The 24,476-nt window shown below is 42.4% G+C and overlaps 1 protein-coding gene across 11 annotated transcripts; it reads left to right on the top strand.

The window, feature by feature from the left end:
* Positions 1–1,310: 1,310 nt before the first annotated feature.
* Positions 1,311–24,476, top strand: LOC123508134. 11 transcript variants are annotated; one of them, XM_045261647.1, is made up of 7 exons: positions 1,311–1,333; positions 6,494–6,632; positions 10,094–10,167; positions 13,499–13,653; positions 17,379–17,468; positions 20,880–20,990; positions 22,800–24,476. In XM_045261647.1, exons 2-7 carry the CDS (start codon positions 6,587–6,589, stop codon positions 22,978–22,980), a joined length of 657 nt encoding a protein of 218 aa, XP_045117582.1. In that variant the 5' UTR covers positions 1,311–1,333; positions 6,494–6,586; the 3' UTR covers positions 22,981–24,476. The 11 variants fall into 11 exon arrangements, with proteins under 11 accessions (XP_045117582.1, XP_045117574.1, XP_045117583.1 ...); XM_045261639.1 differs by lacking the exon at positions 1,311–1,333 and adding an exon at positions 3,167–3,375; XM_045261648.1 differs by lacking the exon at positions 1,311–1,333 and adding an exon at positions 3,191–3,213.

Here is a 24,476-nt window from a genome sequence, read left to right as displayed (position 1 = left end):
GACTCTGAACAAATAAACAGGATTTGTCAGGAACATGCACTTACAATATGTGGAATGTAGTTAGAACAATACCATTAACATTTATGCTCTTACAGTCAGAACTGCAGGACACCATTTTTTTTATTTATTTTTGTTTGATTATTTTGATTGATTGATTTTTTTTTTTTTTTTTTTTTTTTTTTTTACCCCACTATCTTTCATTGGTATAAACTATGACAATTGCGCCTTTACATGTAGTACTTAATGTGAGTGACAAGTTTCAAGTCACTGGTCATCACTGAAGAGTCCCCTGTTGATCTAATTTGCCTCATGCACATCACTGAAGCCTGTGATAAAATAAAGCCTATAATGAACACTAACCTCTAGAGATTCAACCTTTTCTATAAGATTTGTTCAATGTGGAAGTAATGTAAAAGTAATGGAGGACACCATAAATGTGCCGTGAGCATCTCTGCCAAATCTGCAGTATAACACAGGTAGAAGGGAGTGGACTGGGAAGTAACATTGGGAGTCATTATTACTACAAGACTGGTAATGAACAGTATGTGTGCTTAGGTGTCCAGATTCGGTTTTTACGTTCACCATAATCTTTCATGCCATAGTTATCTCTGCTCGCGATCTGCATTAATACTGGAACAATTTAGTCGTACGGTCGTACCATATCATAAGGAGCTGCCAGACTCCCACGTGTGGAAGTATCGTAATGGTAAAAGTACCAGAATTTTCAAAACGAGTTGTAACGTATATACTACAAAAATTTGATAGTTCAATTAATTATGTAAAAAATGCCCTCTATACATGTGTTGCGTTTTGTTTGGCAATTAATCAATGTTTGAGTTGTATTGCTGGACACCGCCTTCCTTCCCTTCACGGCAGTCAACACTCAGCAGCACGCTATACTTACTCAAATGGAGTCGACTGGCATCAAGTTAATTTTTGTTTATTTTCTTTTTTTATTATTTTTTTTAGGAAGATAACTGCATTGTTTAATGTGGCACTTGAAAAGCAATGACAGGTGTAAAGGATAATGGGTTATACATAATCACTGTAGGTGCCAGTGCTATCATCAGAAGTTTAAATTTGGCGCCTAAATTGGTATTCTGTGACAACATTTTCAACTACATGATGGCTTACAATACTTTTTGTGTTTATTGTTAATTATATATTGCAATGGTATAATATTGTAGTAGTTGCTGCATATTATTGGATGGGGAAGAGAGTGTTTATGGCCTTGTGGGTCGGATTCTTGGTATGTGGTTGTGAAGCTGTGATTAGTGAGCACAGGTGTCTTCTGCCAGCTTTGCTGGCTGTTCTCTGCCTCATCACATCAAAGGTTCGTAAACACCATTCTAAGTGTTGTAACGTATTCACGACTTTCTCCTGAAACGTCACAAAGAGTAATGAACATGAACTTCTAATGCGTGTCTTTTCTGCTGATAGTATACAATCCTTGTTGAACTTTCATTATAATCATAAAAAACGTCTGTGACAACTCTCAGTAGAGTCTGTTGAAAGTAGTCGAAGTATACAGCACCGATGTTTAAGGAACACGTAAGGTTCCTTCACTGCACCGCACGTCATTCTTATCATGCGTATTCTACTAGTCTTGATTTTAACAACTAGTAATTCGTAAGAATGTGGGTTTGGTTTCAGAAAAATACGAGCATGTTAAGCAAGGCAGAAGGAAATTTATCATGACGTGGTGAGTGTGAAGATGTAGCCTACAGTTTTCAGTGTTAGGTGAAACTCATACCTAGGCTGTGCAGTGTTATCTTATACGGGAAAACACGCATCTGAGTGTTGCTCAGCCTACTACATTAAGTGGTCTTGACTTCCAACACTGAAGGCTGCATTCAACACTCGAACCATCTACCATTATACTGTGAAATTAATTATATAAATGCTTCTACTTAATCAATATCTTGCACAAGCATCGTAGTTTGCATGAGTGGTTTACAGTTAACATTCCTCGTTAGCCATTCACCAAGGTTTACTGGCTAATCTCCGTGTACTAATCTCGCCACCCGCAACTATAACCTCGAACATGCAGAGAGAGAGAGAGAGAGAGAGAGAGAGAGAGAGAGAGAGATATTTCGTTTTCTATAATGTAAGAGTTAATTTATCATCGTTTTCACCCACGTATGGACAGGCAAACACAAGCAAAGCACCCTATCAAGGCAAATTGTGTCACATATCACTGTGTTGCGTAAAGAGGAAGGAAATACTACAAGACAATAGCACGCAGGAAATGAAGCTTTAACACGCGTGGGCGGGGTGGAGGAACAGAGGAACGGAGGGATCGCGGGAGCTGCTACTTGTTGAATGTTGCGAGATTACCTCCGTGTTGTTTATGCATGCCTCCCATCGCAGCGGAATTTGGTTGGTTTTAGCGAGCAGTGAATGCAGGTGTGAGGTGCGGGCGTGATATGGCATGTGAGAGAGAGAGAGAGAGAGAGAGAGAGAGAGAGAGAGAGTCATATCCAGCTGGTGATATTAATATTACCCAATCTCCCTCATTCTCCATCACCCGCATCAGCTGTTTTTCTTCCACTTTGTTCTCCACTTTGAGTTCATGTTAGGTAAACTGTTGTCTCTATGGCAGATTTGTGTATCAGGCAAATGTGTACATATTTCTTTCCTAAATGTTTGGTTCCGTTCATATTTTATTTGTTGATCTTTCTGACTTCTCTTGACCTTCTTGATAGATGACAATGAATTTATAGTACAGTAAGTCTGGCGGTATTACAATTTATACGTGTTTTCGTGTTTGTTGTATATATTCCTTTGTTGACAAGCTGATGGATGGGAGAGCCTGTTTGATGTAACGTGGCGGTGCTGGTCCAGCGGCCTGCGTGTGTCTGACTGTCTGTTGCTGCTCTCATGCATGTATACATCTCATCAGTACATACATCACATATCATACTGTGAAGATATTTACCTTGTGCTGCGTTATACTGTGTTACAAGACGATAGTGTATAATGTTCCATGACTTACCATAAGTAAAAAAAAAAAAAAAAAATAGTCTAACTTGCAAACTGTAATATGGATCATTCAGTTGCTATCTAAATGGGTGAAAGGTTTGACCAACATTTAAATCCATGCCATTTCAGTTAGGCTAGTCACCCTGCTTGACAGAGTGTAACGGCATTCTCCTGGGAGTGAACGCACGGAGGCATTCACTTTCCACTCTGGAGAGGACGTGGTGGGAGGTGGTACGTATAGTGTTTTGTGTTTGTGCACCACACGAGGCGCGCGGTCACCAGCACACCAACACAGTGCACACCAAGACATCCTCCTATTCCCTTACCCACAAGGCCGTCACAGGTGCCGCTGGTGTCGCTGAGTCGATCACTCTATCGCGCCTCAGTATCCGGGTAAGATCGGCAGCTGTCTTCTTTGGTGACCAGGAGGCCCTGTGTCACTGTGTGTGGGGTAGAGATAACACACACACACACACACACACACGCACGTAGCTGAAGGTACATTCTGAGGCGTCTTACATTCTGTGCTCATCCGTTGTTGTATCTTATCATTATGTAATTTTATTATATTTATTTTGCAGCATAATTTCCCGTGATATGTTTTGGCGTCTTATTTAATTAATGAACAACGAACGCTTCTGTGTAGATCATAATATGGATTAAACAATAATATACCATGAATGAGAGGACATACGTGATGTTATGGGACCATGCAGCATTCCGAAACACCTGCGCCGCCTCTCCACAACATTCTTAAGACTAGTTGAAGTTTTTAATGGTGTTTTTAGTGTTCTAGTGACAAATTGACAAAATGTGTATAGTCTACATTACTGATAGGAGAAACACTGTTGAAAACCTGCCTTTGAAAACAGTGGTGATGAGAGAGCAGGGGGTTTCAGAATGGGGATCTATATGGCTTATCTGAGAATGATTCCCGAGGCGGAGGGAGGCTGTGTTGTGAGCGTGGGGAGAAGAGTGATAAGCTTGATTGTTAGGCTGCTGGAGAACATAGAAACCAGTGAGACGAATTAGTTAAGAATGCAAACAATAAAATCAAGTATAATTGTGTTAAATCAGACAGAAACGCAGAAAATAAGGAATACAATAATACGAATAAATCATCTCGATCTCACCGCTCAGCGTAAATATTTTTTCACCACCACTTCCATCACCACCGCCGCCGCGTCCGCCACCACCATATTTACCGCTGCGGTTGCTGTTAAGAATCACTGCGTCATTCCTCGCAATGTTCTGTTTTTCCCTTGACTCGCATTAGTATGATTGCAGACTCCATTGTTGCCTCATGGCCGCGATTGTTGTTTCCTTTCATTTGTCGAGACCTTTCGCTCGTCCACATACCAAACTTCACACGCATCTATACATGTCTTTATTTACCGTAAATTTGACTAGATCTGTCACTCTACATGTAAACTCCACATTATTCCATCTATCTCTATTTCCAAAGCTCGATCTACATAGTTGGGTTTACTACTACTACTACTACTACTGCTGCTGCTGCAGTGTTTTTTTCTGCTTAGTATGGATGCTGCAATTTCCGCACCAGTCCGTGTCTTATAGTGCCTGAGGCGGGGGTGGTACACGTTTACTAGCAGCAGCAGTCGCCTTCCTCTTTTCCCGCCTCTCCCACCACATATTCTCTCTAAGGCCAGGCTGCGGGTGGCGGTGTCCATGTAGCTGCCTTGTACAGTGCAACACCCATGGGAGGGCGAACACAGCCACGCATCCCTCGAAGCAGGTGCTTTGTGAGTGCGCGCTCAGTTTGTCAGTAGTACTCCCTCAGTCCGTTCTCTCTGTTGTTCTGAGCAGTCAGCTTCCAGCCAGCCAGGTTATCACTAGGGACGCACAGGTGATTCAAGAACCTCTGGGACGAGTTAGACAGGTATGCAGGAGTGATGACGGGTCGCAGGCGGAGTGGAAGTTGTTTTGTTCTAGTTGAGTGATGGAGGTGGTGGTCTCCTTGGGTGGCGTGTGTCCCCCCACCCTCGTCTTCCTGCTTGATGGTCCCATCCCCACGTGTGTTGCTATGCTGGCTGCTGAGTCCTGACCAGTGACCCGTGCTCGCTCCCAGGGGTCAGTGAGACTAATCACAGTTCAGAGTCGGGTGGCATTTAGTTGTGAATATCTCGTGTTTCTTCCTGCAAGCCATCTCACCTTGCCACCCTTGTTCGTCTTGGCATCAAGCCTGAGCCAGGGACACTCACATCCTGCAGAAGGGATACAAACAGGATTTGACCAAGTACTGTGGTGTTAGTGGCACAAGATACGTTGCTTGAAGGACATTGATTACCCTATAGTCAGTGCATTACTTACTGTGTTCTCCTCTAAAAGTGTACTTAATAATACTGCATTTGATCTCTTATTTATTTGGAAAGTAAATCAATTAGAACCGTATTGTTTTTCCTTTGTCATATACCACTGTAGCACATACTCTGAATTAAAATATGACGTTCGTGAGCCCTACCAATGAAGAAGGCAGGCGGGGCAAACAGAACGAGGGGCGACTGAGGACAGGCAAGAAAACCTGTTGAAACATCGCGCACGGGGAAGACTCCGTCACACCAGGTAGCGGGCTTGACCTGCTGGTGGGGGAGGGAGAAGTGGGGATACTGGCAGTGGCCCAAGGAAGATACAGACCCAGCTTCCCCCCAGAAGTTAGTGCTTGCCTGACCCTCGTGAAGCTTGCAGTGTTAGTAGTGCGGTGACCATCAGCGTGTGTATGGGGTTGTTTAGGCCTGTATTCTGAAATGCTTTGCTCTCTCACCATCACTATTTTCCAAAAGGCTCTAGTTGAAGATTGTGATGTTTTTAATAGTATTTTTTATGCTTCTGGTGACAGACTGGCAAGATTTCTGGTATATCATAAGAAGGAACTCTCTTCAAAATCCGGCTAGTTGTCTCAGTGGCCTTGGAAAATTGTCGTGTTGAGAGAACAAGGAGTTTTTTAATCGTGCCTTCAGTGTTTGGTTCTGCACTGTCAGTCTGGTTCAGCGTGGTCTTCCAGAAACCAAGATATTTTTTCAATCCTGTATATACGTTTATCTCTCGTGTATTAATGTTTGTGTAGGTTTTCATGTGAAATAGTTGAGTTGCAATGTAATGTATTCTTTTGATGGTATGTCTGTGGTTATCTCTCACCCAGTTCCGCTTGTATTAAAGTGCATATGCCTCTGAGAGAATTATTATTATTATTATTATTATTATTATTATTATTATTATTATTATTATTATTATTATTATTATTACTATTGTTATTATTACTACTATTATTATTATTATTATTATTATTATTATTATTGTTGTTGTTGTTGTTGTTGTTGTTATTTATTGTTGTTATTATTATTATTATTATTATTATTATTATTATTATTATTATTATTATTATTATTATCATTGTCATCATCATTACTTAGGTGAATTTCAAGTCTAAGATTCAAGAACAAGATTTGAGTGTGTACGTGCATTATTTCACCGGCGTTTCGTTTTGTTGCAGAGGAAGAGAACGAGCTGGTGACTGAGTGAGCTGCCCCGCCCCGCGCCCCTCCCTGCCACAGCCCCCTCACCTGCAGAGCGTCGCGGGACAGCCATGGACCTCCACGACCACGACTATTACGACGCGGCGCACCATGAAGGTAAGAGAGAGAGAGAGAGAGAGAGAGAGAGAGAGAGAGAGAGAGAATATGAGTTTCTCCAGATAAAAATTTTCCGCACTACATTCCTGCATAATTCTCCCACATGGCGATAGGGAAAGGTGGAGCTGACATACATACAAAGAGACAGACTGTATTATGTGTATGCTTCGGGTCTGTGTTGCTCACGGAGACACGTAAACGAACTCCAGATAAAACAGAGCGGGGGATGAAATCAAAGAGGTTGTCGCTGCTGAGTCTGTAGGAAGCTTTCAAAAGAACATTATGTAAACAAGATTAGACACGTTGATGAGTGAGAGATGAGAGGTGAAAAAAATAGGTAAGCAAGTTTTATAAAGAGCCTGTCTCGTGTGGGGTCTTTTTTTATGTAAGAGTGAAGACTGGGCAACAAACATTAGGTTAGAAAAGATCCACTGAGGTGCCAGTCCCCAAACAAGATGAATAGGAAATTGTTAGAAAGGGATTCCTTGGATGGTGTAGCAGTCTTTTTTTTCTAAATGGTATCTTGTAGGAGCCTATTTTGTCTTTTTTGTTCGTGGAGGTCTTGGTGCTTGTAGGAAGGAGGAGGAGGAGGAGGAGGAGGAGGAGGAGGAGGAGGAGGCGGCATGCCTGGACACTAGGAAAATAGCTTCCCATCTGACGGGTTGGAAAATTACATCCTTGTGTTGTCTGGGGAAATACGTACCTCCTAGCCTTCCTTCTCTTCTTCTTCCTCCTCCTCCTCCTCCTCCTCCTCCTCCTCTTGATGCATCTACCTTCCTACACAGCCACTTCCTCCAATTTTACCACTCGTTGAACCTCAGTCCCCCTCACCACCTCTTGCGACACTTGATTTCACACACACACACACACACACACACACACACACACACACACACACACACACACACACACACACACACACACACACACACACACACACACACACACAGCCTTCCCCGTCACGATCTCTCAAGGCCGGACTATTAGAGTACAGTTTGCTCTTTCGAAGGTTACCTCAACACACACACACACACACACACACACACACACACACACACACACACACACACACACACACACACACACACACACACACACACACACACACACACACACACACACACACACCGGGATGTACGAGTGTAAACAGACTATATAAATGAACTCTGTCTTATTTCTTCCTGCTACGGTCATCCTTTATTGTTTATTCTGTTTACATTGAAGCAACTCTGAAAAAACGATAAGAATTTGCATGTAGAGATAAAAGAGGGAAAAAAGGATTATTTGTTATTCATTTCACTACAATAATCTGAATCGTGAGTCGTGGCGGTGCTGTACTGTCCTGTAAGGATAGATAAATGAGTCTCGTTCCTTCTAACTCCCTTCAGTGCTATGACGCGTTTTCATATTCATTCTGCTTACTATTTGGTGATTTTTACAGCTTCAGACACTTGAGTGGGGGGTTGAAATAGTGAAGACTGTGGCCATTAATCTTTTGACCTCTATAATCCCTTCCTGATGTCAATAAAACCATCTAATCGTACCTAAAACTCAAGGTAAAAAAAAAAAAAAAAATGCATCTCAGTATTGAAGGGGTTGATGTATTTGAATTGTGAGGTGGAGTTTCCATGACACCACAACCACTACCTCCTCTTCCTCCTCCTCCTCCTCCTCCTCATTGTCACATTTCTCACCCTCATTATCATCTTCCTCCTCTTAGTCGTCGTTGCTTTCACATATCTCATCCTTCTCTTCCTTCTATTTCCCCTTTACCTCCTCATCCTCATCCTCGTCGTCATCTATGTGTCATCGTCAATTCACTGTTCTCCCTTCTCGTCTTCCTTCCCACGGCATTTCCCTTCACCTCTCCTTCTCAGCCCACTAGGGAGAAGCGTCGATCGATAGACAGACACCTGATAGACACACGCCCGCCCGCTCCGCCTTGCTATTGCGACAGATACGAAGATAGATAACAAATGAAGGCGTCGCTTGGTATAATTTCGTGGTGCTTCCCGGCCTGGAATTAATTTAGGTGATTAATCTTGTGATAAATTGCCGGCATGAGAGAGAGAGAGAGAGAGAGAGAGAGAGAGAGAGAGTTGAAATGTTGCGTGTTTTGAATTCTTCGTGAAGCTGAGAATATGTTAGATGGGCAAGAGAGAGAGAGAGAGAGAGAGAGAGAGAGAGAGAGAGAGTGGAGGAAAAAATATTACTGGGAAAGAATATGCTTGACGAACACGACCACTGCTCACCTCGCCCCCCCAGAAAAAAAAAAAAAAAAAAAATAAATAAATAGATGAATTACCAGTTGAAGAGATGGGGGTGTGGGGGGTGTGGGGAAGAGGTGTGGGTGGGAGGGGGACAGGTAAGCAACAAGTGTCCTGAAGTAAGGGTCCAGCATAATCAACAGCTGTGTGTGTAAATATAACTTCATTGACTTCACTAACTCAGCAGCTCGCAATGGGAACACGAAGGAACACAGGAAACACAAGAGAGAGAGAGAGAGAGAGAGAGAGAGAGAGAGAGAGAGAGAGAGGATGGTTAGACAGACATAATACAACACAGGGGACAAACAAAGGACAGCAGGGAATATAGAAAGAGAGACACCTATACTTGTCTGTTTCTCCTTCCCATTCTCCCTTATCCCCTGCTCTTCTCTCCTTCCCTTTGCTCATCTTATCACGTCATGTTGTTAATGGAGGTTTTTGTTGTGGGTATTGACACGACAGTTGCGTGTAATATGATAATGATGATGATGGTGATATGTAATTCTTATGTATTTTTCCCATGCTGAGTGTTTAAATGTTGTAGCAATTCCTAGCTTGGTTTCATGTGGTGTAACCCTTTCACTGATGCCACTTCTCAAGGTATTGTAATTGTCTGGTGCAAGTTTAGCGTATAATCTCAAAGAATATTGACAACTGCAGTACGTCTTTCAGTGCCTCAAGTCACACATCTCAATATAACTTCAACATCGCTACTCCACACTTAGCCTCTTCAGTACTGGGACATTTTTACCATGAATTTTGGGTGTGATTAGACAATTTTATTTACATTAGGAAGGATCTATAGAGGTCAGAAGATTAATGGCCAGTCTTCACTATTTTAATCCCCACCTTAGTTTCTGAATCACCAAATCACCAAATAGTAAGCAGAGTGAATATGAAAACTAAGATCAACATCGCTGCTCCACACTTAGCCTCCTCAGTACTGGGACATTTTTACCATGAGTTTTGGGTGTGATTAGACAATTTTATTTACATTAGGAAGGATCTATAGAGGTCAGAAGATTAATGGCCAGAGTCTTCACTATTTTAATCCTCACTTTAGTTTCTAAAGCTGTATGAAATCACCAAATAGTAAGCAGAGTGAATATGGAAACGCGTCATGGTACTGAAGGGGTTAACAAGCAGCGTCGTTTCTTTGGGCGTGTGGGAGAGTTAACACTGGTGTCCCCACAGGCCCGTCAGGTGTTGCCGCGGAGTACCCGATGTCCTCTCTGCTGGATGGTTTGCCTGCCACGCAACACAACCAGGTAAGGAGGAAGAGGTGGAGGAGGAGGAGGAGGAGGAGGAGGAGGAGGAGGAAGGGGAGGAGGGGGGAGGAGGATGCAGGGGAGGTGCTAAGATGTGAATTATTAGAGGATAGAGATGGAAGTACAGGTGATAAGGGACGTATATATATATATATATATATATATAATATATATATATATATATATATATATATATATATATATATATATATATATATATATATATATCTCTCTCTCTCTCTCTCTCTCTCTCTCTCTCTCTCTCTCTCTCTCTCTCTCGCTTGTGGCTTGTGGCTTGTAAAGAGAGAGAGAGAGAGAGAGAGAGAGAGAGAGAGAGAGAGAGAGAGAGAGAGAGAGAGAGAGAGAGAGAGAGGATGTTTTGATTACCATTTCTGATGTTTTTCCTACGTAGTGTAACATTTTAATATATTTTGATCTTCAGGCACACACACACACACACACACACACACACACACACACACACACACACACACACACACACACACACACACACACACACACACACACACACACACACACACACACACACACACACACACACACACACACACACACACACACACACACACACACACACACACACACACACACACACACGTTCCCTCACCTCCCTCTCTACCGCCACACGCCTTAGTGTTTGGCGCGGGACAAATGTTGGGTTACTGAGGGGCGTGTGACTGTGATACCCTGATTAGTGGCTGTGGCAGTGGCTGGTGGGTGTTCGTTGTATACTCTCATCCTCATCCATCACGTGATCTGTTCAGCGTACTTACTTTGTGTTTTTTGAGCTTATTGTGCCCAAGAAAGGTGAAATATAAAGAGTATTTGAGTGATTAGCAAATACCAAGTAGCTGGTCATAATAAGTGGCAGATGTTGCTCCAGTGTATCTATTTTCTGCTCCTAATTCCTTCAGTGCTGGGACGCATTTCTACCTTGAGTTCTGGGCATGATTAGATGATTTTATATGCATTTAGGAAGGGTCTATGGAGGTCAGAAGATTAATGGTCACAGTCTTCACTATTTTAATCCCTACATGAGTTTCTGAAGGTCATTAACTCAGTTCTTAGGGTTTGATTAGGGTAGATGAAATTAGGTTAAGCTGTTGCACTTTCCCATTGAAACTCGCCAGAATCAAACAACAGACGCTGGCTATAGATAGATTCAAGTACCGCCTCTCCATATCGCGTGGGTGAGGTCGTGTAGGAGACAGCGTTATCAGCCAGTACCACCGTGCCACCTGTCTCGATACCCTGGACTCCGTTACGGACAGGTATAGTTATTCGCGTATCCATTAACGCGAGGAAGAAAGGAAAGACAAGACAGGACTGAGTAGCTAAAGAAAGGAAGTATACGAGGAGGAGAGAGAGAGAGAAGTAGCTAACAGGGACATATAGTTATCCACGTATTCATTAACGTGAGGGAGACTGGAAGAAGGAACTGACTAGCTAATGAATGGAAATGTATGGGGAGGAGAGAGATGAGGAAGTAACAGGGACAGGTGATAGCGTTAGTTGAACACGTATCTATATAACCTGAGAAAGAAAGGGAAAAAGAGATAGGAAGGAGAAACAGGAAACCAGCTAATGAATGGAAGTGTATCAAAAAGAAAATCTTGTTAATCTGCCACTAGAACCATGAAAATACCCTAAAAAATGGTTCACTCGCTCATTATGATTGTTTTTCAAGGCCACACAGGCAGGTGATAGCGTTAGTTAATCACGTATCTATATAATCTAAAAGAGAAAAGGAAAAAGAGATAGGAAGGAAGGAACAAGAAACCAGCTAATGAAAGGAAGTATATGAGAGAGAGAGAGAGAGAGAGAGAGAGAGAGAGAGAGAGAGAGAGAGAGAGAGAGAGAGAGAGAGAGAGAGAGAGAGGGAGGAATGAATAGATAACAAGAACTTGAGATAGTGTTAATTATCCATAGAACTTGAGAGAGAGAAAGGAAGAAGAGACATGAAGGAGGAACAGGAGGCCAGCTAATGAAAGGAAGTATAGGAGGAGGAGGGAGGAGAGGAGTAGGAAACAGGAACAGGTATAGTCATTTCCACTAATCCATCAACGTGAGTGAGAGAGGAAGAGGAGACAGGAAGGAAGTACAGAAGACTAGCTAGTGAAACGAAGCATACGATAAAGAGGAAAAAAGAAAGAAAAGAAAAAAAATAACAAGACGTGTGAGAATGGGTGAGAGTGCGTGAAAGTATGAGATTGACTGATTCATGTAGGTTGTGGCGCCACAACATCGCGGACATCTGGCTGAGAGTATGAGAGGTTCCCATGGTTATCATAGGCTGCATGGAGACAACAGACAAGCCACGGCGAGGGAAAAAACCCATCACATAACCAGGTTCTCGATGGCCAGTGAGGGAGGTTGGTATTACTGAGCTTGTTTCTAGGACCTGGGGACGGTAAGACGGGTAGTGACGTGCTGCCTTGCTGACGAACGAAGCAACAGTAACAGTACCAATAATAGCAATACTAGTGTAATTCCAAGGCAGTGTGCGTCTTATTATCTTTCCCTATACCTTGTTGAAGCAATAGTAACAGTAATAGCAATAGTAATAGTAGCAATAGTAGTGTGATTCCAAAGCAGTGTGCGTCTTATCATCTTTCCCTATACCTTGTTGAAGCAATAGTAACAGTAGTAGCAATAATAAAAGTAGTGTGATTCCAAAGTAGTGTGGGTCTTGTTATCTTTTCCTGTATCTTGTTTTATATATTGTTATAATGTCGCTGCCCTTATTATTGGTTCCGTGCCACTTAGGGTTGTGTTCGTGTTGCAAATGAGGAAGGGGAGCACAGTGCAATTGGTTAAGTGGCTGAGTGGAGTTCCCTGAAGGTGTGTGAGTGACTAAGTGCAGAGAGAGAGAGAGAGAGAGAGAGAGAGAGAGAGAGAGGGTGGGGAGAGATATTTATCGTTTTACTATTTCTCTGAAACACTTGAGGCAGCAGTTAGCGCTATTCTTTCAGGTGTTCTCACCTCGTCGAAACGCTTTCCACACACACACACACACACACACACACACACACACACACACACACTTAACCTAAGACAACTCTACTTACACCAAATTAAACCAAACTCAACATTATCAAATCCTACTGTACATAACACCCTTTAAAATCTGCCCAACTCCCTTTCATTCACTCACTCACTCACTCACTCACTCACTTACTTACTCTAAAGCATCCAAATCGCCCCTATTCATAGCTCCTTACCACTGGCAGCCACAAAAACCCTCCACTCTTCCACCCTCACACACTTCCACCCTCACAGCGTCACAGCGTCTCTTTACTTGCCCTCACAGCTGCTGGAGATGCTGCACGTTCCTCTGCTGCACGGCGGCGTGAAGGAGGCGTTTCTGCTGCCCTCCTTCACCACCTCCGACACGCCGTCCTTCGCCCTTGCCTGCTTCCTTCTCGCCATCACCGCCTGCCTTCTTGAACTCCTTCGTCTGGTTGTGTGAGTAGTAGTGATAGTTGTTGTGTTAGTAGTAGTAGTAGTAGTAGTAGTAGTAGTAGTAGTAGTTGTTGTTGTTGTGATAATCTGTAGTAGTGGTAGTAATGGTAGTCGTAGTAGTAATGGTAGTAGTAAGTAATATTAACAACAGCAGCAGTGGTAGTAGTAGTAGTGGTAGTAATGGTAGTCGTAGTAGTAATGGTAGTAGTAAGTAATATTAACAACAGCAGCAGCAGCAGTAGTAGTAGTAGTAGTAGTAGTAGTAGTAGTAGTAGTAGTAGTAGTAGTAGTAAGAGAAGTAAGCTAAAATCTTTTATCTAACTAGTAGTAGTAGTAGTAGTAGTAGTAGTAGTAGTAGTAGTAGTAGAGAAGTAAGCTAAAATCTTTTATCTAACTATCTAACAATGAACCAAACGCAATCTTAACTGTCTGCATACATACCTAACCTATCCACTTATCTAGGGTTGCCATACGTTCGAGTTTTCCCAGACATGTCCACAATTCACGTATTAAAATCTGCGTCCAGAGGTATGTTGGAAAATTCTCTTATGTCCGAAATTTCAGCTTCCATCAATTACTATTTAAAAAGTCATATTTCTATAGGTTGAAATGGTGGGGAGAGAAAGGGAGGGTGTACCGGGTGGCATCTGCTCTGGTTTCGCTTTAGATTCCTTTAGTTAAAAAAAATAAAGAACAGAAGTGATGGAGGAGGAGGAGAAAGAAGAGGAAGAGGAGGAGGAGCGAGGAATATTAACGTAAACACATCAGAACATTTTTATTTATTTATTTATTTATTTATTCATCTATTATTATTATTATTATTATTATTATTATTATTATTATTATTATTATCATTATTATAATATTTCTTTTGTATTGGTGATGTGGTGGTGAGGTTACAACATCAAACACTCTTCTCTCTCTCTCTCTCTCTCTCTCTCTCTCTCTCTCTCTCTCTCTCTCTCTCTCTCTCTCTCGTGAAGTTACCACACCGTTCTCTTAAAGGTTAAAGGTAGGTTCACACGTGTCAATATTCAACTGAAATTGCAAGTCACTAGAAGTATCGACTGAGCTCTTCTAGTCGGAACACGTTCACACATAGCGACTGGGAAGTATTAGCTGGTTGGCGGGAAATGAATGTAAACAAACAGCTACTCAACAAGATGTCTTCCTCTGGTGACGATGACGATTGCTATCAAATGAAATAATCACAAGTATTCACTCCTCACCTCCAGCAACACCCTGCATAGAGGAGAGCAGTTCTTGGAGAGTGACAGCTGTCTCATCGGATGTCGATTTGCGTAAGCTTTGTTTTTACCGTGTAATTCATTTTTAGGGTCCCAGATGTGCTCTTTTTCCTTCACTAACTCCAAAATCTTATTTACGTCTGGACACCGCATTTTCAAACCTTTCTCCGTGACGTCACAACGTAAACAAAGTCGCAAATCAACTGAACAAGACCGACATGTCAGTCGTTAGGCATCGATATTCAGTCGAAACCTACAGACTTGCAATTTCAGTTGCAGAGTGACACGTGTGAACCCGCCTTAACAGAGGGTGTGAATGGTAAGTTGAGACGGCCTGTCCGTGTCTGTGGTCTGAACACTGCCACCGGCCTGACAGTGACAGCCGCCGGCCGCCGGAGTGTCACCCACTCATTATACATCTAGGTCGCCTCAAGGCACAGCTCACTTCTAGCGAGACACCGCGGAGTGATGATGGCCTCTTCCTTGGTCATATAGCACACACACACACACACACACACACACACACACACACACACACACACACACACACACACACACACACACACGGGCGCGGGCGTGCGCACACACAACGATAATAATGCTACTGTTGCTGCTGCTGCTGCCGCTGGTATTACTACACTCCCTCACACACTTACATTCCTCATTTCTTCTTTCTATCATCACCACTTTATACATTTCAGGTGGGAAACATCAGAAAATACCCGGGAAACACTGAGAATTGAAGGAAATGTTGACGAGTTGACACGGGGAGGGACGGGAGTTGGTGGGGCGGTGTCTTTGTCCTGGTCATGGTAATCAATGGGCGGTCTGAACGGGAATATACATAACCATCGCCTTATTTAACACAACAATGGGCTATTAATCTATTTTGGGGTTGATTCTGGCTTTGCTTCACTCTCTGGGTCTGAAAATACATAGAGAGTGCAGGCAAACATTGGTGGACTGACCTGGAGGGGAAGGCACAGCTGAGGTGCAGCTGTGGCTCATTATTTACGTACGTAATTCATTTTGAAAATCGCGAGAAGAAAAAAGGCTCCCAGACTGGAATGCACCACAGTTTTAGACGCGACAAATACTTTAACTAATAACCAAAATATAAAAACGTTACCGGGTCGATTGTTTACTAAACGATGTCCAACCAACGGTGTGTATTCAAACTAACGGGGTCACAAACACATCATAATGTCGAGAGGGAAAGCACAGCCACACTACATCATGTTACATTTTCTGAATACGAAAAATTTTTGCTTTCCAACGAAATAAAGAAAACGCAGATTCCTCGTCGTATAAAGATTTTTGTTTTTTATTCCGGTACCGTTGTGATTTTTTTTTATTTGAAAAAACGAATAGTTAGACTAAACTTTATGGAATGTTATTACTTGGGTCATGTTTTTCATGTCTTTTTAATCATATATCAAGCACCAAAACAATCCTAGGCGTGGTAATTAAAAAAGTGAAAATTATAGAATGCCGAAAGTGTTATTTCAACGAGAAACAAAAAAACTTAGCAAGACACGATCTCATTGCCGATTATAACTTGACTTGCATTCCTGTCAATAAATAAAATACAAAAACAAATCATACTCCATTAATAAAGGAGAAAAAATCGTGATGTAGAGCCGAAGTAGTTTTTTTGCACCTTTTCTCACCACCTCCATCTTCCCTCCACTCCCTCCCCCAATCCTCCCCACCCCTCCACCTCCACCTCCATCACCTACTCCAACACAGTGAGCCATTAAAACCTGCAAACACCTTCGAAACACTCGAAAAACATCCCTAAATCACTTGGCTGCTGGGTGAAGGGGCGGGGCTGACGGGGGATGGCGGGTCGGGGCGCCAGGGATGCCTTTGTGTGTGTGTGTGTGTGTGTGTGTGTGTGTGGTGGCGTGGCATATACTATTAAACTGTGGGTGATGTTTCTGCTACATCTTTGTACTGATTTTTATTTATTTATTACTTTTTTTTATGTAAGGAGAGAAAGCTGGCCAAGAGCATAAAAAAAGAGTGAAGAAAAAAAAAAAAGGCCCACTAAGGCAGTTGTTAGTCCACTTACAGGGTCTTATTATATGTAGAACTAAATATGGAGTCGATGCTTCCAACCAAGGTAAAGATTGGTTTTCTTTACATTGCCTTACATTGCCTTCCCTTCATCGCCTGACTCGCCTCACGGTGCGCGCCAGTCTCTTCTCTCTGACCTACGCTGATATCCGCGTCAGTTTGGATTATTGTTTGCTTGTTTATGGCCTTGTTACCTTGTTTCTGCTGCAAAGGTAATTTTTTTTTTATTATTATTATTTTACTTATTTATTTTATTTATTTATTTTTTTTAATTATTTATCGATTTTCCAATATTAAATCAGGTATTAGTGAAGATGTCCGGAATGCTGATAGTTAATATATGGCAACCCTGCCTGCACTCATCAACTTATCTACCTATCTAACCAAGCACGTGTATTTCAGATGGTACCTCGAGGGACGGTACATGTCAGACGGTAACAGTGGTGGTTCCTCCTGCGCTTGCAAACAATGTACAACGCTACCGGTTCTCAGGTAAGGTTCTCGGTTTACTTGTCTTTCCTGGTTCTAAGGTATGCTTCTGTTGTCTTGCGTTCCCAGTTCTGAGGTATGCATCTGTTAGCCTCCTCCTTCCCTCCATGATGCATCCCTTCCTTCATCCCTCCTCTGAGCACATTTTTCCTTTATCTTCCTTCTCCTCCCCTCCTGGTTTCTTCTTCCCTTCCTTCCTTCCGTCCTTCCTTCCTGTTCTCTCTTTTATTATTACTTTCCCTCCTACGATTTCCAACTGCAGTCTCTCTCTCTCTCTCTCTCTCTCTCTCTCTCTCTCGTATTACTCAGTCTTCTTCCCTCCCCCCTGCCTCTCTTTCCTCACTTTCTCCTCCCTCATTTTGCATTCCTCTCGTTTCGCACATCATTTCCTCTCCATCCTTCTCTCCTCTCTCTTTTTTTATCCCTCTCCAATTCTCCTTTTTTTCTTCTTTCTTTTCTTCGTCCTTTCACTTTTGTCTGTGTGTCTAGTCTCTCTCTCTCTCTCTCTCTCTCTGATTATTCTCTTTTTATTTCTATATTTCTTCTATCTTTTTCCCTCATCTTTTCATCTTCCCCTCATCTTCCCCTCATCCTTCCCTCATTTGCTGTGTTTCCTTGCCTTGTGTGATCCTGCGGTGTTTCCCTCGCCCTCTTATATTTTTCTCCTCCTCTCGACCTTTAAATCGTCTCTCTCTCTCTCTCTCTCTCTCTCTCTCTCTCTCTCTCTCTCTCTCTCTCTCTCTCTCTCTCTCTGTTGCGCTGTGTTACATCAATGCGAATCTCATGTGAATTCTCTCTCCTTCCTCCCCCTTCCTCCTCTCCTGTCCCTTCCCACTCATCCCCACCACCCCTTCCCCACCATGCAGTGATTGGGTCGGAAATGGCCATTCTGTTGAGTGTTTGGGAAATGGCTGGGGTCTGATAATGGCTCTGTGTGTGTGTGTGTGTGTGTGTGTGTGTGTGTGTGTGTGTGTGTGTGTTATCGTATGGATTTGGTATGTATGTTTCTGTCTGCCTGTTTCTCTCTCTCTCTCTCTCTCTCTCTCTCTCTCTCTCTCTCTCTCTCTCTCTCTCTCTCTTCCTATTTCTTTATTCTTATCCTTGTCTATATAAAGATTCATCAGTCAATCTATCTATCTATATATCTATTTGTCTGTATATGTATGTATGCATCTATTTATCTGTCTATATATTTATTTATCTAACACTATATCTATCTATTTATCTAACTAATACTATAACTGTATCTATCAATCTATCTATCTCGAACCATCTATCTACCTTGAGAGAGAGAGAGAGAGAGAGAGAGAGAGAGAGAGAGAGAGAGAGAGAGGCGTGGCGGAGGTGGCAGTAATGGGGGACAGGGGTGGATGATGCGTGCGAACTTTAATTATCTCGCTAACAAGGAAATAACAAGCCAGTAATTTCCTGCCTCTAATAAACTTACTTTCCCTGATGGTTCCTCTGCGCCGGAGAGGAAAAGAAGGAGGGAAAATATGACCTGCGTTTGTCGTGGTTTGTATTGACGCAGTGAAATGTTCTACCCGGCGTGAGAGAGAGAGAGAGAGAGAGAGAGAGAGAGAGAGAGAGAGAGGAGGGGGGAAGGGGGAGTTGTTTGTGTACGTGTAACTAGAGAGGTGTGGAAATAGTTGTTGTTGGTAGTGTTGGTGGTGGTGGTGGAGGTTTTGGTGGTGGTGGTGGTAGTAGTAGTAGTAGTAGTAGTAGTAGTAGTAGTGGTAGTATTAAAGTAATGGTGGTGATACTGCTGGTACTGTTGCTGCTTTTACTACTACTACTACTACTACTACTACTACTACTACTACTACTACTACTACTACTACTACTACTACTACTACCACCATCTCTTACTACTACTACTACTACTACTACTACTACTACTACTACTACTACTACTACTACTACTACTACCACCACAACTACTATGGTATACCTATATTATAATAAGATATAAGAAAATAGAAGAAAAGAAGAGAGATGAAAGAAAAGATAGAAGAGGGAAGAGCGATGAAGAGACGATAACGGTGGCCGGGTCATCGCCAGCTGTTGTTATCGGTGCTCGACCCAGCCAGGCTTAGATTCAGAGGGTCACAAGGAAATGACCTTTTAATGACCCAGGCCAGGTGTCTCAGGTGTGTGCATACCGTGGGGGTAGCGGCAAGCGGCCAGGTAGTGTTGTTGTTGTTGTTGTTGTTGTCATTTGTTTGTGTATCTCCAACTGTACGAGGTTAAGTTCCGCCTCTAATATACCTGATTGGCTGTTACTACTACTACTACTACTACTACTACTACTACTACTACTACTACTACTACTACTACTACTACTACTACTACACCACCACCACCACCACCACCACCACCACCACCACCACCACCACCACCACCACCACCACTAAAGATAATACAATGAATATGCAGATGCAATACTCCTTTATGAGATTACCTTCATTATGACAAAGGTACAATTAAAAGTATATCGTTGAAGTCATTTGAGAGTTGGTTCCCTGGCTGGTGTTCTGTTCCCGTGGTGCCCTGCTTGGTGTCCCTGCTCTCCCTCACCTAACCTTTCATTCCCCACCTTTAATTAAATGTCCATCCCTGTGTTCCTGTGTTCCCGTGTCCTGTTACCTGCCTTACCTGTTCCAAGCGTTATTGCATTCACCCTTTTTTTGTTCTTTTAACTTCGATAGAGAAAGCTACGTTATTATTTTCTGCCTAATAAATTGTATTCTGCATTTTTTTTCTTCTATTTATTACTAATTTTCTGCTTGCTTTTGTTATCTCTTCTGTGTGTGTGTGTCTGTGTGTGCTGTTTTTTTTTTATAGTTTTATTTCCGTTCATAATATTTCACACTTATTTATTATTTTGTCTTTCTTTCATCCACTAGTTAATTTTCACATGTCTTATTTCCCTTTGACATATATTTACAACACGATCATTATGTTTATGTTCTCTTGACAGTCTGGCTTGTGAGAGGAAGAACTAACTGCAAAACTATTCACTTTTATCTTCCTTTTATCCACTAGTTAATTTTCACATATCTAAAGTTTCCTCAAATACATATTTACTGCCATACTATCACTATGTCGTATCCCATCTCTGCTTCCTCTTGACAGTCTAGCTAGCGAGAGGAACAACTAACTGCAAAACTATTCACTTTTATCTTCCTTTCATCCACTAGTTAATTTTCACATGTCTAAGCTTCCTCTATTACTACCACACTATCACTATGTTCTATCCCATCTCTGCTTCCTCTTGACGGTTTGGCTAGCGAGAGGAAGAACTAACTACAAAACTATTCACTTTTATCTTCCTTTCACATGAGTAATTTCCCTCTGACATATATTTACAGCAACGCGATCACTATGGTTATGTTTTACCTCCTCTCTCGACAGTATTGGCGGCGAGAGGAAGAACTACAACACTATTCATAATGTACAAGACGTGGACGCCACTTCGGATGCCCTCCCTGCCGTCACCAAGCCTTCCTCGTCACGTCTGTACAGGTAAGAAGGCGGAGGACACTCTTGAAACACTTCGAAACACTTTGAAACATTTTATTATGCGTATAGTTCAACAAATATTAGTTTCCTGATTAACTTCTTCACTACTGGGACGCATTTTTTTTACCTTGAGTTTTGGGTATGATTAGAATTGGTCTATGAAGATCAGAATATTAATACCCAAAGTCTTTACTATTTTTAATTTCCCACATAAGTTTCTGAAGCTGTACAAAATCGCCAAATATTAAAGCAGAGTGAATATGTAAACGCGTCATGGTACTAAAGGGGTCAAGAAGAGCAAGAAGAATAAGGAGAATGCAAAGTGTCGGGGATTTGAATGGGTAAAGATGAGCAGCGCAGTGAGTGAAGTGAAAGGGGGAATGTTTACAGTGATATTGGTTAGGTTAGGTTAGGTTAGGTTAGGTATTCTGTGAAGTAGATGAGGATTTTCTTATCATTATTACTATTTTTTTTTTCATGGTGTTCTTTGTACATTTATGAAAGTTCCTGGAGTGCCACTGTGAGTCATGGCTGTGTTGCTGAGAGTGCCTTGAAGTGTTTCCTTAAGAGTAATGTCAAGTTTACACGTCTTATTATTTTTTTTCGTACTTTTCTTTAAACGTTGGTAATAATTTTCTGAAGTGTTGCCGTGACTTTTGAGTGTTGTTTTAACCCTTTCAGTACTGGGACGTATTTTTATCATGAATTTTGTGCACCATTAGAATATTTTATTAACATTAGGAAGGATCTATGGAGGTGAGAAGATGAATGGCCAGAGTTTTCACTGTTTTAATTCCCCACATAAGTTTCTAAAGCTGTATAAAGTTACCAAAATATTAACCAGAATGAATGTGGAAATGCGTCATGGTACTGAAGAGGTTTAGTGTTCTAAGATATTTTATGACTGAATGTGACTCCTTTACCATCCCGGGAGTCCCTTTCTGGCAGCATTTCCTTCGACCTCTTTGGGAACCTGCAACTTGACCCCTTCAGTACCATGCCGTGTTTTCATATACATTCTGGTTACTTTTTGGCCATCCTATATATACAGCTTCCGAAACTAATGTGGGGATTGAAATAGTGAAGACTGTGGCTATTAATCTTCTCGGCTCGTATTCTTAAACACTTCTGTGCTTTACCTCCACTATTTCAAAAGGCTCTATTTAAATTTCCACCAGTTTTTCAAGGTATTCTTACGGTTCTATAGGCAGAGTGACAAGATTCCTACATTATTAAGTGGAGAAACAGTCTTCAGAACCCTGCTAATCATCTCTGTGGTCTTTGATAATAGTCGTGGTGAGAGAGCAGAGCGTTTCTGAATACGGACCCTGACCTCCACAGATCCTCCGTAATGCAAATGAAATCATCTACTCATACCCAAGAAAATCCATGGTAAAAATGCGTCTCAGTATTGAAGGGGTTTATCATTAATAGGTCTTCTTTTTTTTTTATCATAGTTTTTGTTACCCTTGGCCAGATTTCCCTCTAACATGAAAAAAAAAAAAAAAAAACTCATCTCTGCACGTCTCTCGAATAGGTCAGGTCAAGTGTAGGTCGGGAAGCTTGACCTTTGGATCGACTCTTCCCTGATGTTGTTTCTTATCTTTTTATTCTGCTCTGGCCATCAAGTTCTTTTCACTGACTTTTTCTCTCCCTCCACATTTCATACACTAAATATTTCCTTCTGTATCCTTAGCTTGTCAAAAAAAGTAATATATTGAAGTGTTTTTGTAATGAAACTATGTAACTTCAGCGTGTGAAGGTGTTGCGTCACGACCACGCCCTTGTGTTGTAACCCGCGTTGATTTGCAGATCCTTGGCTTTGGCGGGAGTGGGCGTGTTGCAGCTGCTCACCTACCTGGGCTCCACACTCCTTATGCTCGTCGCCATGACTATGAACATCTATTTTATCCTGTCCCTCGGGGTGGGCGCCTCTCTTGGGAAGCTCTCTGCCCTCTGTCTCAAGCGGCATCTAAAGGAAACGCGGAAATAACACAAGCTTCCTTTGACAAACTCGTCCTCGTCCTCGTCCTCCTCCTCGTTTACTTGTAATTGAATTGTATATTATGAAAGGATGTAACAGAGGCCTTCAAATAATATAACAAAGGTGACAAACAAATTTCCAGAGTTAGCAATCACTGTTTCTTTATGTAAGAAGGAAAAACTGGGCTAGGGCAACAAAAACGAGTGAAAAAAAAAAGAGAAAAAAATTGGTCTATTGAGATGGTGGTCCCTGAACATGGTCGTGAGGGTTAGCCAAAAGAACTGGATGAATGTCTTGAAACCTCCCCCTTATTGTATCCTTCTCTGTCTCAAATGGCATCTGAAGGAATCGCAGAAATAACAAAAGCTTTCTATCACTTACTTGGCCTCCTCGTCCTCGTCCTCGTCCTTGTCCTCGTTTACTAGTACCCTTCTCTTACCACCACCTCCTCGTCCTCGTCCTCGTCCTTGTCCTCGTTTACTAGTACCCTTCTTTTACTGCCACTTCCTCGTCCTCGTCCTTGTCCTTAACTGGTACCCTTCTCTTACCATCAGCTCCTCGTCCTTGTCCTCGTCCTTGTCCTCGTTTACTGGTACCCTTTTACTGCCACTTCCTCGTCCTCGTCCTTGTCCTTAACTGGTACCCTTCTTTTAGCACCTCCTCGTCCTCTTCAACCCACAAGCATTTCCCACCACACCATCAAGACAGTGAGTGATCTACAGACCCAGTGACGTTGGTATGATGTGATCGCAAGCGTGACATCCAGTAAGCCTCGAATATCCACGTCTCCTAAGCCAGATCAAGCCAGGCATCCCAGTAAGGGTCATACGAGGCCATCCCACTCTGCACCCTCTCCTCCCTCGGCCCCGATACATGACAGCTCGTGACATCACCCTCCTCTGATACACATCGCCACAGCTGCTTCCTGATGTCTCGTGAGGGAAGGGAAGGAAAGGGAGGTGTTGGTGTCAGTCTGCCCTGCGCCTGACGGTATGACTCTATGTTAAGTAGTAGAGTACGTGTAGCTGTCTTCTCTGTCTCTTCCTGTCTCTTAATTCCCTTCCGTCAAGAGTCTCCCGTGGCTCAGGAGCTCTTCACCGCCTCCTGCCAGACGCGGAAACACACACACACACACACACACACACACACACACACACACACACACACACACACACACACACACACACACACACACACACACACACACACACGGCTGTCAGATCAAGTGCCTTAAATCCCTTGACGTGGGGGAGAACACACACACACACACACACACACACACACACACACACACACACACACACACACACACACACACACACACACACACACGTAGACAGTGTAAGGGAGTGTGTATCGTATCGCCCTTATTCCTATATAGAGACTAATATCCTTGTATACTCCTGGTGCATGTGTATTGAGAGGTGTAGCTGTATGTGTAACCACTGGCTTGTCTGTATACATGTAGATCTTGCCGTTCCCTGATAATACAATATACTTTTCTC

This window comes from Portunus trituberculatus, chromosome 24, assembly GCF_017591435.1.
Source record: "Portunus trituberculatus isolate SZX2019 chromosome 24, ASM1759143v1, whole genome shotgun sequence".
NCBI classification, from domain to species: domain Eukaryota; kingdom Metazoa; phylum Arthropoda; class Malacostraca; order Decapoda; family Portunidae; genus Portunus; species Portunus trituberculatus.
This window is presented reverse-complemented; position numbering and strand designations above follow the sequence as displayed.

Excerpts from the sequence above, each read along its gene's own strand:
- LOC123508134 (XM_045261647.1), top strand. The coding sequence starts at position 6,587 with ATGGACCTCCACGACCACGACTATTACGACGCGGCGCACCATGAAG. Across the intron at positions 6,633-10,093 it reads CGACGCGGCGCACCATGAAG|GCCCGTCAGGTGTTGCCGCG; the intron begins GTAAGAGAGAGA and ends GTGTCCCCACAG. Across the intron at positions 17,469-20,879 it reads ACAACGCTACCGGTTCTCAG|TATTGGCGGCGAGAGGAAGA; the intron begins GTAAGGTTCTCG and ends CTCTCTCGACAG.